At 44.3% G+C, this 12,604-nt stretch overlaps 1 protein-coding gene across 1 annotated transcript in view; it reads left to right on the top strand.

Annotated features, from left to right (window-relative positions):
- CUEDC1 (CUE domain containing 1) overlaps window positions 1–12,604 on the top strand; it is a 387,720-nt gene that overhangs the window by 223,692 nt on the left and 151,424 nt on the right. The window contains exon 4 of the mRNA XM_063954793.1: window positions 7,955–8,081. Coding sequence (XP_063810863.1) covers window positions 7,955–8,081 — 127 coding nt within the window. The remainder of the gene's footprint in view (window positions 1–7,954; window positions 8,082–12,604) is intronic.

Genomic DNA, 12,604 nt, shown 5'->3' with positions numbered 1-12,604 from the left:
GGAGTAGGCGGAAGGTGCGAAAACAGTTTTTTACGGTAATCATCTAAGGACGTCATATCAGCTTCCTCAGGGACACCTCTGATGCGGAGATTATTACGAAGAGCTCTGCTGTCCTGATCTTCCTGGTGTTCCAGAATAAGCTGGGCCTCCTATTTTAGACCTTGAAGTTCATCGCCCAATCCTTGTTGGGAAGTAATCACTTCATCCACCTTAGATTCTAGGTGGTCCGTTCTGTCGCCAAGGTCGGTAACGTCAGCCTTAAGAGAAGTAATCGCTGTATGTACTTCCGCCTGCACCACCTGAATAGATTTCCTCGTCTCCTGGATTTCACAGAAAAGTATTTGTAAGTCTTTCCGAGTCAATGGGGGGTGGTACGAGTCCTCCGAATCTGAAACATCAGGTAGCGAAGGGGGTCTGCTGCTCTGAAGATTTAGTAGACGAGAAGGCTAATTTTTTAAGACTTTGGGTCAGGTCCTATCCATTTTGTTTCTTGTTGCCTTTAGGCATGATAGAGCTACGAACAGGTCAATACGAGAAGGTCACTGTAGTACGTAGTTAGGTAAATCTCCGCAGCAGGGAAACAGCACTGTAATTATTATGCTATAGGTAGCATAAAATTACAGTCCCGAGACTCAGGGCATTTTCCAAAGTTTTACATTGTGAAAGAATTGAGTTCCCACAGGCAGATTAAGTCAAACAATAAAGATCACCAATAGATGAAGTTCTAGCACTATTTATCATATATGATATGAGAATTCTGGTGGAATGGTGGCTTATGATAGAGAAACTCCAAGTAAGTAGAGCACAGTCCAAGGGGGTCCCCCCAAGGTCTGATCACTGGAACTTAGAGTAATTAGTCCCCCAACAGTGGTGATAGGGCGTGGGGACCACAGGCAGCTATAATACAGGTTTGTGAACAGTAGCTGTCGCCAACCAATTCACCACTGTCGCACATAAAGAGCCACTGGGTGTCACGTGGTAGGGTCCAGGAGGTGGTGGGCCCAAGTCACGAACTAGCCACTGACAAGGGTGCCCCACAGTTACCTTTAGAAGCAGGCAGAGGATCAGTGGTCTCCGGATCCAAGATGGGTGCCGGGAGCTGAAGAGAAGCTGGTGTGTCCCAGCTCCAGTGCTGCACAGACATGGTTAGCAGGGCTCCCGGGGGTGCAGAGGTCAGGAGACGCATCACTGGTGCTCTGGTGCAGGAGGGAGGCCACACAGGACAGCTACAAGTGTAGCAGCTGCGATCCCGGGCTTCTGGAGGTACGCGCCCACTGCAATTAATCCAGTCCACGGCTCAGCAGGCGGAAGTAGGCCGCGGCACAGAGATGAGGAACGGAGCCCACTGCTGTGCTCTAGAGTTCCTCCAGCAGCACAGGCAGGTCTGCTAGCAGTGGGACAGGGCGACTGGGGTGACTGGAAGGGGGGAAAAAGGACAAATTGTAGGTGTCTACCGGGAGCTCAGAAAATATGCAGCTTTCTCTGATGCCCGCCAGGCCACACCACCCGTGTCTTCTTATTTTTAAAATGAAGTAATGGCTTTTTTTTCTGACCACTCTTCCGTAAAGGCCAGCTCTATGGAGTGTACGGCTTATTGTGGTCACATGCGCAGATACACCAGTCTCTGCTGTGGAACTCTGCAGTTTCTTCAGAGTTACCCATGGTCTCTGTGCTACCTCTCTGATTAATGCCTTCCTTGCCCGGTCCGTGAGTTTTGGTGGCCAGCTCTCTTGGCAGGCTTGTTGTGGTACCATGTTCTTTCCATTTGAAGAAGATGGATTTGATGGGGCTCTGGAGGATCATCAAAGATTTGGATATTTTTTTTATAACCCAACCCTGACTTGTACTTCTCAATAACTTTGTCCCTGACTTGTTTGGAGAGCTCCTTGGTCTTCATGGTGTGATGCCTCTTGCTTATTTGGTGTTGCAGCCTCTGGGGCCTTTCAGAAAAGGTGTGTTTATACTGACAGGTCATTTGACACTTAGATTGCACACAGGTGGACTTCATTTCACTAATTATGTGACTTCTGAAGGTAATTGGTTGCAACAGAACTTTTGAGGGGGGGAAACATATGCACATGCCAAATTTTAAAATTTTATGTATAAAAAAGATTTTTTTTATATAAAGTTTCTCATTTCGCTTCACCAACTTAGACTATTTTGTGCAGATCCATCACATAGAATACAGAAAAAATAGAATTACAGGTCGTACTGTAACAAAATATGTAAAAAGCCGAGGGGGGGTGAATACTTCAGCAAGGCACTATCTCTCTCTCTCTCTCTCTCTCTCTCTCTCTCTAGAGATATATATATACACTCCAAAACGCTGGCCTCTCTAGCACTGTCCTTGACTGGTTTTCTTTTTACCTCACTAACCGCTCCTTCTCTGTGTCTACCTCAAGCACCACCTCACACCCTTCCATCTTTCCTGTTGGTGTCCCTCAGGGTTCTGTCCTTGGACCCCTTCTGTTCTCCCTGTATACCTCTTCCCTGGGTGCGCTCATTAACTCATTTGGCCTTCAATACCACCTCTATGCTGATGACACACAACTCTACCTCTCATCTCCTGATCTGTCCCCCTCTGTCCTCTCTCAGGTTTCCAGCTGCGCCTCTGCAATCTCCTCCTGGATGTCTGAACGCTCTCTAAAGCTCAACATGGACAAAACGGAACTCATCATCTTCCCCCCATCCAGAGCAACACCCCCGACCAATATCTCCATCATTGTTGACAACACCACCATCTCCCCCGTTCCCCAACTCCGCTGCCTGGGAGTCACTCTTGACTCCTCCCTCTCTTTTGCACCCCACATCCAAGCTCTGGCACAATCCTGTCGTTTCCAGCTACGCAACATTGCTCGTATCAGGCCATATCTCTCCCAGAGTGCAACTAAACTAATCATCCACTCACTGGTCATCTCACGACTTGATTACTGCAATGTCCTCCTCACTGGCCTCGCTTGCTCCCATCTTGCTCCCCTCCAATCTGTCCTGAACTCCGCAGCTAGGCTTATCTTCCTCTCCCGCCGCACCACATCTGCCACTCCCCTTCAACAAAATCTACACTGGCTCCCATTCCCCTACAGAATCCTCTTCAAACTCCTCACCCTCACATACAAGGCCATCTCTAATTCCACTGCTCCCTACATCTCCAACCTCCTTTCCCTTCATACTCCCTCCCGCCCCCTACGGTTGACTAATGACCGTCGCCTCTCCACCGCCCTGGTCACTGCTTCCCATGCACGAGTTCAGGATTTTGCACGTGCTGCACCCCTTCAGTGGAACGCACTCCCCCGCTCCATTAGACTCTCCCCAACCTTGCAAAGCTTCAAACGGGCTCTAAAAACCCACCTATTCATCAAAGCGTACCCTTCTAATGCATAACCCAGAGCTGAAGCCGCGCCTCCACCCCCTGCCTCATGCCGTGAACATCTCAGCTTTGCTTGCATACTGCCATCAGGCTACCTCCCGCTTGCCTGCACCTCTTGTCATCTGTCTGTCGCCCCTCCCCAATAGATTGTTAGCTCTTCAGAGCAGGGCCCTTTTTCCTCTTGTTATCTAAGCCCTCGTCTCAACACATTTCACTCACAGCTCTCCCCTACTCAACGACCATTTTTATCCTGCTAGTAAAGGCTCATCTCCATCTATGACCACCAGCCTCTAGTAGTACGATGATCACTCCCTCTATACTTACATCTTAGCTGTACTATGTCTTGAGAATGTGTGGTGCTCTGTTACCTGTACTCTATTTCTGTTATTTATTTACTGTAATGCAATGTTTTGTCCCCTGTACTGTCCTTTGTACGGCGCTGCGAAACACATGTGGTGCCTTATAAATAAAATGTAATAATAATAATAATACACTGCTCAAAAAAATAAAGGGAACACTAAAACACTAAAATAACACATCCTAGATCTGAATGAATGAAATATTTTTATTAAATACCTTGTTCTTTACATAGTTGAATGTGCTGACAACAAAATCACACAAAAATGATCAATGGAAATCAAATTTATTAACCCATGGAGGTCTGGATTTGGAGTCACACTCAAAATTAAAGTGGAAAAACACACTACAGGCTGATCCAACTTTGATGTAATGTCCTTAAAACAAGTCAAAATGAGGCTCAGTAGTGTGTGTGGCCTCCACGTGCCTGTATGACCTCCCTACAACGCCTGGGCATGCTCCTGATGAGGTGGCGGATGGTCTCCTGAGGGATCTCCTCCCAGACCTGGACTTAAGCATCCGCCAACTCCTGGACAGTCTGTGGTGCAACGTGGTGTTGGTGGATGGAGCGAGACATGATGTCCCAGATGTGGGGAACGGGCGGGCCAGTCAATAGCATCAATGCCTACATCTTGCAGGAACTGCTGACACACTCCAGCCACATGAGGTCTAGCATTGTCTTGCATTAGGAGGAACCCAGGGCCAACCGCACCAGCATATGGTCTCACAAGGGGTCTGAGGATTTCATCTCGGTACCTAATGGCGGTCAGGCTACCTCTGGCGAGCACATGGAGGGCTGTGCGGTCCCCCAAAGAAACGCCACCCCACACCATTACTGAACCACTGCCAAACCGATCATGCTGGAGGATGTTGCAGGCAGCAGAACGTTCTCCTTGGCTTCTCCAGACTCTGCCACGTCAGTCACATGTGCTCAGTGAGAACCTGCTTTCATCTGTGAAGAGCACAGGGAGCCAGTGGCGAATATGCCAATCTTGGTGTTCTCTGGCAAATGCCAAACGTCCTGCATGGTGTTGGGCTGTAAGCACAACCCCCACCTGTGGACGTCGGGCCCTCATAGCACCCTCATGGAGTCTGTTTCTGATCGGTTGAGTAGACACATGCACATTTGTGGCTTGCTGGAGGTCATTTTGCAGGGCTCTGGCAGTGCTCCTCCTGTTCCTCCTTGCACAAAGGCGGAGGTAGCGGTCCTGCTGCTGGGTTGTTGGCCTCCTCCACGTCTCCTGATGTACTGGCCTGTCTCCTGGTAGCGCCTCCTTGCTCTGGACACTACGCTGACAGACACAGCAAACCTTCTTGCTACAGCTCGCAGTGTTGTGCCATCCTGGATGAGCTGCACTCTATATATATATATATATATATATATATATATATATATATATATATATATATATATATATATGTACTTCAGCAAGGCACTATATATATATATATATATATATATATATATATATATATATATATAATATAGCATTTACAAACTTGCAGCCATTAAGTAGCAGAAACATTGGTACTAATCACAGCCAACGCAGAAATTCAGGGTGTATTGCCCATAGTGTGTCTCAGTCTATACAGAGTCTTTTAAAAAAGAAACAAAGAATGTGAACTTTGCATCCAAATACTAACAAATATTTCATTATACTAAACTGGTGTAGCTGCATTCTTAAACAGACCCAATCCTCCTCAAATGTACTTTAAATTCTCTGCAACAGCTGCTAAGTATTTACTCACCTATCATATTTTTTTTTAAAAAGAGCTTTGATAATATCAAATATAACAACTAGAAAAATTATGTTCGCATACCTTCCAACGGATCCAGTATGAAATACCGGCAGACGGGATGCCAGCTGTCGGTATAGCAACAGCGGCATCCTGTCCGCCAGAATCCCACATCCTCCTGCTACGGCGCTACGCTGCTGTAGCCGCTGCTCTCCACATCTCCCCGCAGTTCTCCCCGTCTCCTCCTCCTCAGCTCCTTCATCTCAATCCGATTTTTAAAAAAATCGGATTGAGATAGTCGGAAAGGGGGCCAAAACCTCTCAGATTTGGCCACGTTTCCGATAGAAGCACGCGGATCGGCGGCTATTCCACCAATCCACGTGCTTTCCGACAAGTCGGAATTCCCGACTTGTCGGATAATTTTGGGGTATATTGAATAGGACTGCAGCTTTCGACTGCAATTGAATACAACCCTATATTTTCATACTCCTTTATCTGGTGATCACATTCAGACTTACTGGTAACTTTGTATCAGCTGCACAACTATTTTATCTGCTGTTCTTATAGCTGATTTTAAAAACATGTGATTGACTGCTCAAATTAGTTATTATTATTGACAAATTATTGCTGATTTCCGCTACAACGGATTACTGCAGATTTCAGTCAAAAATATTTATAGCACAATTTTGAACTATTGATACATTGCGCCTGATTCTGATATGGAAGTAAAGCCCCCCCAAAAAAAGCAAGTGTATGTGCACCTGGGAAAAACAATGTTTCACTGTAGGTGGGGCAGAGATAACATGTGTAGAGAGATTTAGGTGGGGTGTGTCCAAACTAAAATCTAAATTACAGTGTAAAAATAAAGCTGTGTAACATTTTTGTGCTACATTTAAAAGCAGCGAGTATTTACCCTGCACAGAAAAAATATAAATGTATTTGCTTTCCTTTTCATTGCAACATGGTTTGTTTCCGCCTTTTTTTTGCTTTTACTTCCAAATCAGAATCAGGCCCATTGTGTACTATTATTGTATTTGATTTTAATTATTCTTAACATGTATATTTTACTTTTGATTTATTTATTTTCTGAATAGCAATTTTAATAATTTTTTGGGATGTATTTAATCATACCTCCCAATCTGGAGGCTTGAATCCGGGACCCTATGCGCGACGCAGCATGGCCTGTTGAAAAGGGGGCGTGGCTTCACCTGAATGAACCGATCACGAGCCACGCCTCACATTTCTGTCACAGTGGGGGCACGGCCAGCGCTCTGTGAGCTGCTGGCCATGACCCCAGTCCCTCTGCCTCACTGGAATAGACGCTGTGCGCATGCGCACAGCGTTTATTCACCACCACTGCTCTGCTGTGAACTGAGCAGAGCAGCGAGTGACAGGGAGCCTCCCTACTGCCCCCACCCCCACCCCACCGTGGGACACTGCAACCTGCGGGAGGGACAGTGGGACAGACCCAAAAAAACTTGACTGTCCCGCAAAAAATTGGGACAGTTGGGAGGTATGATTTAGTTAGTCACTGTAATTTACTGCACAGGGAAAAGAGTGGTAGCCCGAGGCTGCTTAGCAGAAACTGAGGATGCCTCCTGCCGTTGCAGGAGGCCCGCCACCATGTTCTCGAACGCGGCGGCTGTGTGATGTCACGCAGCCACCGCGATCACGCCCCCAATGCGCTCCTGTTCGTGCAGCACCGTCCTCCCGTTTGGCCGCCCCTACAACGCTCCGTCTCTACCCTGGAAACGGTGCATTGCAGCCCCCCCCCCCCCCTCCGCGACTGCGCAGAGGCAATCACATTTTTTGTGGCCCCTCGCAGAAAGTGCGGGCGCAGGATGGGCGCGGCGCATATGCCTGCGGGGCGATCGCTGGAATTCCGGTTGGATCGCAATTTGTAATCCAACCAAAGTTAGCCCCAAAGTGCAGCCTGTGATTGAATAGCCCCGGCAGACCAATTAGCCCACGGATAGCTACCGCTGGTGATTGAAAACTGGCCCTATATGTGAAGCAGCTCACCTTATTTCTATCTAATAAACATATACATTTCAAAGTTTCTTGACCATCTCTCATTCTTACATCACACATGCACCTTTATGGTACTAATTCTATTGCGTCCTATACACAACCCATTTGTCGGCATTTGATAGAGCGATTTGGAAAGAATACATACAGAAGGAAGCACAGCCCACTAAAATAGCACTACAGAAATAGAAAATTGTAATAGTTATAAAACAAACAAAACATTGGTGATCACTGAAATGTGAAATATTAATGATATGTAATAAAACAGATTAGAGATTTACTAAAAATGCCCAAATGGGAAGTGATCAATAATGACCAAAAGACGTGCAATCATTGTCTTAAGGTTAAATGAATACTAATTGTACATTTGCTGTTTGTTAATAAATAACACTCTCTTTTCTAATTGGCACTTTATATTATGCTTCCTATTTATACTTGTTATTCTTTTTTACTTTTGAATCCAAGAACTGAAGTGCTGTCATCCAGTGACTCTCAGGTACCGAAACACTGCAGGAACTGGAATCCACCTCTCCTTGGAAACTTGCCTGATGATTTTCTACGCATTTTACCACAGCAGATGGACAGTATTCAGGTGAGAAAAATGATTATGGCATATCATGCTACACGGAAAAAGTACATGTTCAGTTATGTTCCTGGCAGGTTTGGGGGTTTTTAGGAAAAAAAAAACATTTAGAACTGCTCATGTCCACAATCGATTTATGATAATCCACAGATACCTGTATGTACTCTAGGAATGAAGAAGTCATTAAATGCCAGCAGGGGAAGGTAAATAGTCGTTCTGAGAGATTGGTACAGTGCGCGCCGATAGAAGCATAAAATGAGGACTTTAAAGATAGATATATATATATATATATATATATATATATATATATATATATATAATAGATATATATATATTCAATTTAATATCAAGAAGGCACTCACCAGACTTGTAATGAATATGCAAAAAATTTGTTTATCAAATCTCACATCAGCAGCTAAATCATGGTTGGTCGACGTTTCGGTCCCAAGCCGGACCTTTTTCCAGACCAGTGTGTACAATCGTCAGAATCACAGACCAAATGACCCTCAGTGTGGAACTACAAGTACCCCCCTAGGGCCCGCCCGTTATTCCATCAACCAATTACAATCCAAGACACTCTATCAACCAGATTACATACTTAGTAAACACATATAGTACACTTCACCTCTCATTAACGCAACTTAGCCTTTTTACATGCAACACGTTAGAATATTGTAATTGCGCTCACCTCATTCCCAGTTTGGAATAGATCAACAGGTGGAACGCACGCCGCCGGTGACCCGCATGGTACTTCCGCCGTCTCTAATTATCATATTATCGCTTCCGGCTTCATCGTTCAGCACTGGGTAACCAGTGGAACGCACGCCGCAGATGACCCGCATGGCGCTTCCGCATCTCGTATCACAGTGTTGTCACTTCCGGATGTTCACATGAATATCGGAGCGCAGCGTAACACGCTACGTAGTGATGTATTCAAATTCAAATATTAATGTAGATTACATAAAGCTAAATGTAAGTGACTATAACAGTGTTTACAATAATGTATCACCCAATTAGATCTTAATAAGTAAGGCCGCCCAAACGGGTATCAGTAATTCCACACTGGTTTAGAACAGCATAATGGAAACTTGGTATCCAATACATATATACACATACAAATAATATATTATTAAGTAACATATTATTATTAAAATCCCTATTGTTAGACAGAATCACTGGATAACCATGGTGGACAACCCTATCATGAACATTGTCCTTGAATAATCACCATTAAAGATCACAAGTTAAAACTTATTAGAGCACAATGTCCAATATAGTTACAGAAAAATACTCAAATGATTCTGTTCATTTAGTCCTCTTGGTGACACAGTTCCCAGATAATGTATCCAATAGGCTTCTCTTTTTAGAAGTAGTAAACCTCTGTCTCCCCCCCGTAGGGGTGGCGGAATCCAGTCAATGATCATATGACGTAATGTGGCAACTTGATGTTTCATCTGCATAAAATGAAGTGCCACTGGTTTGTCTGTTTTGGCGCTGGTGAGTGCCAATTGTATTGAGGACCTGTGTTGGTTGATCCGTTCACGATACGTTCTCACAGTTTTTCCCACGTACATCTTCCCACATGGGCAGGTGAGATAATAGACTACATGGTCCATTAGGCATGTCAAATGATGTCGTAACTGAACTTTTATCCCGTACAGCGGGTGGTTGAAAAATCGCCCAGTAATCATAGCTCTGCAGGTCATGCATTTCAAGCATTTGAAGCAACCTGGATTTACATTCAACCAAGTAGTTCCAGTCGTCATTGTTGGTCGCATGGTCGGTCTCATCAGCATATCCTTCAGATTTGACCCTCTTTGTACACTCAAGATTCAGAAAAGCAATAAGGGCAATGAAGGTTATTCTAATTTATCTAATGCCGAATGGCAAGCACTTAGAGATTTAAAACAAAATACTAACCTGGTCATTAGGAATGCTGATAAGGGAGGAGCTGTGGTCCTCCAGGACTTTGCTGATTATGACTTTGAAATTAAAACACAATTGTCTGATAGTAACACCTATATCCAAGTTCCTTACAACCCCATTCCCAGATTCAAAAAGGAGGTTGATAACTTATTGACACAGGCACTACAGTGTGCATGGATTAATGATGATGTTTTTGATTACCTATCGGTGACTCACCCTATATGTCCAATCATCTACACCCTCCCTAAGGTGCACAAATCCTTGGAAAAACCCCCAGGGAGACCGATAATATCTGCACAAGGATCATTGCTACAACCGCTGGCACGGTTCGTCGATCATTTTCTGCAACCATGTGTGAAGATGATGGATAGTTATATCTGCGATACCGGTGATCTCCTGGGGGTTTTGACTCGGATTACTGATGACGTATCCACTTGTTTTTTAGCAACTCTAGATGTAACATCACTATACACGGTCATCCCTCATGAAGAAGGGATAACCGCTGTAAGAGAAGCACTGGTTAAGGGGCCATATGAGGGTCCCCCTATTGAGTTTGTTCTGAGTTTGATTAGATTGGTACTTACATGTAATCATTTTCAATACCAGGACGAGTACTATGTGCAGTTGGCGGGCACCGCTATGGGTTCTAATTTGGCCCCGGTGTTCGCCAATCTGTACATGGCAAAATATGAACAAGAAAACATTTTGGTGAATTATGCTGAGCATATTGTATGCTATAAGAGATACATCGATGATCTCTTCATCATTTGGCGGGGATCCGCCGAATCTTTTCATACCATGGTGGACACCCTTAATGCTCTTAATAGTCCAATTAGATTGACTGCTACAATAAGCGAGTTGACCATTAATTTTTTGGACGTTACCATATATAAAGATCCGTCCTCACCATCAGTACTTGATTATACTTTATACCGCAAGCCCACAGTTCGAAATACTCTTTTTATGGGCATCCAGTCATCACCCGGATAAGTTAAAATCCAATTTACCTGTTTCCCAATTTCTCCGGGTATTAAGAAATAACTCTAATGACATCAACGCTGACATACAACTGCATGAGTGCAGACAACGTTTTATTGAACGTGGATATGCAGTCTCCGTGGTGGAAAAGTGTTTGGTCAAAGCACGTAAATTATATATGAAAAACATCATCAGCAGAAATAAGAATCGTGACCGCATAATATTTAAGACCAGCTGTAACACCAGTTTGCATACTGTGGAAAGAACAATAAAGAAAAATTGGTCCATGATCAGCACTGACCCCAAATTCAAGAAAGTTGGCAGCAAACCACCTTTACTGAGTGTACAAAGAGGGTCAAATCTGAAGGATATGCTGATGAGACGACCATGCGACCAACGATGACGACTGGAACTACTTGGTTGAATGTAAATCCAGGTTGCTTCAAATGCTTGAAATGCATGACCTGCAGAGCTATGATTACTGGGCGATTCTTCAACCACCCGCTGTACGGGATAAAAGTTCAGTTACGACATCATTTGACATGCCTAATGGACCATGTAGTCTATTATCTCACCTGCCCATGTGGGAAGATGTACGTGGGAAAAACTGTGAGAACGTATCGTGAACGGATCAACCAACACAGGTCCTCAATACAATTGGCACTCACCAGCGCCAAAACAGACAAACCAGTGGCACTTCATTTTATGCAGATGAAACATCAAGTTGCCACATTACGTCATATGATCATTGACTGGATTCCGCCACCCCTACGGGGGGGAGACAGAGGTTTACTACTTCTAAAAAGAGAAGCCTATTGGATACATTATCTGGGAACTGTGTCACCAAGAGGACTAAATGAACAGAATCATTTGAGTATTTTTCTGTAACTATATTGGACATTGTGCTCTAATAAGTTTTAACTTGTGATCTTTAATGGTGATTATTCAAGGACAATGTTCATGATAGGGTTGTCCACCATGGTTATCCAGTGATTCTGTCTAACAATAGGGATTTTAATAATAATATGTTACTTAATAATATATTATTTGTATGTGTATATATGTATTGGATACCAAGTTTCCATTATGCTGTTCTAAACCAGTGTGGAATTACTGATACCCGTTTGGGCGGCCTTATTTATTAAGATCTAATTGGGTGATACATTATTGTAAACACTGTTATAGTCACTTACATTTAGCTTTATGTAATCTACATTAATATTTGAATTTGAATACATCACTACGTAGCGTGTTACGCTGCGCTCCGATATTCATGTGAACATCCGGAAGTGACAACACTGTGATACGAGATGCGGAAGCGCCATGCGGGTCATCTGCGGCGTGCGTTCCACTGGTTACCCAGTGCTGAACGATGAAGCCGGAAGCGATAATATGATAATTAGAGACGGCGGAAGTACCATGCGGGTCACCGGCGGCGTGCGTTCCACCTGTTGATCTATTCCAAACTGGGAATGAGGTGAGCGCAATTACAATATTCTAACGTGTTGCATGTAAAAAGGCTAAGTTGCGTTAATGAGAGGTGAAGTGTACTATATGTGGTTGATAGAGTGTCTTGGATTGTAATTGGTTGATGGAATAACGGGCGGGCCCTAGGGGGGTACTTGTAG

This window comes from Pseudophryne corroboree, chromosome 2 (genome assembly GCF_028390025.1).
Source record: "Pseudophryne corroboree isolate aPseCor3 chromosome 2, aPseCor3.hap2, whole genome shotgun sequence".
Classification (NCBI taxonomy): Eukaryota; Metazoa; Chordata; class Amphibia; order Anura; family Myobatrachidae; genus Pseudophryne; species Pseudophryne corroboree.
Note: the sequence above shows the minus strand (reverse complement) of the source record. Positions and strands in the feature narration are given on the sequence as shown.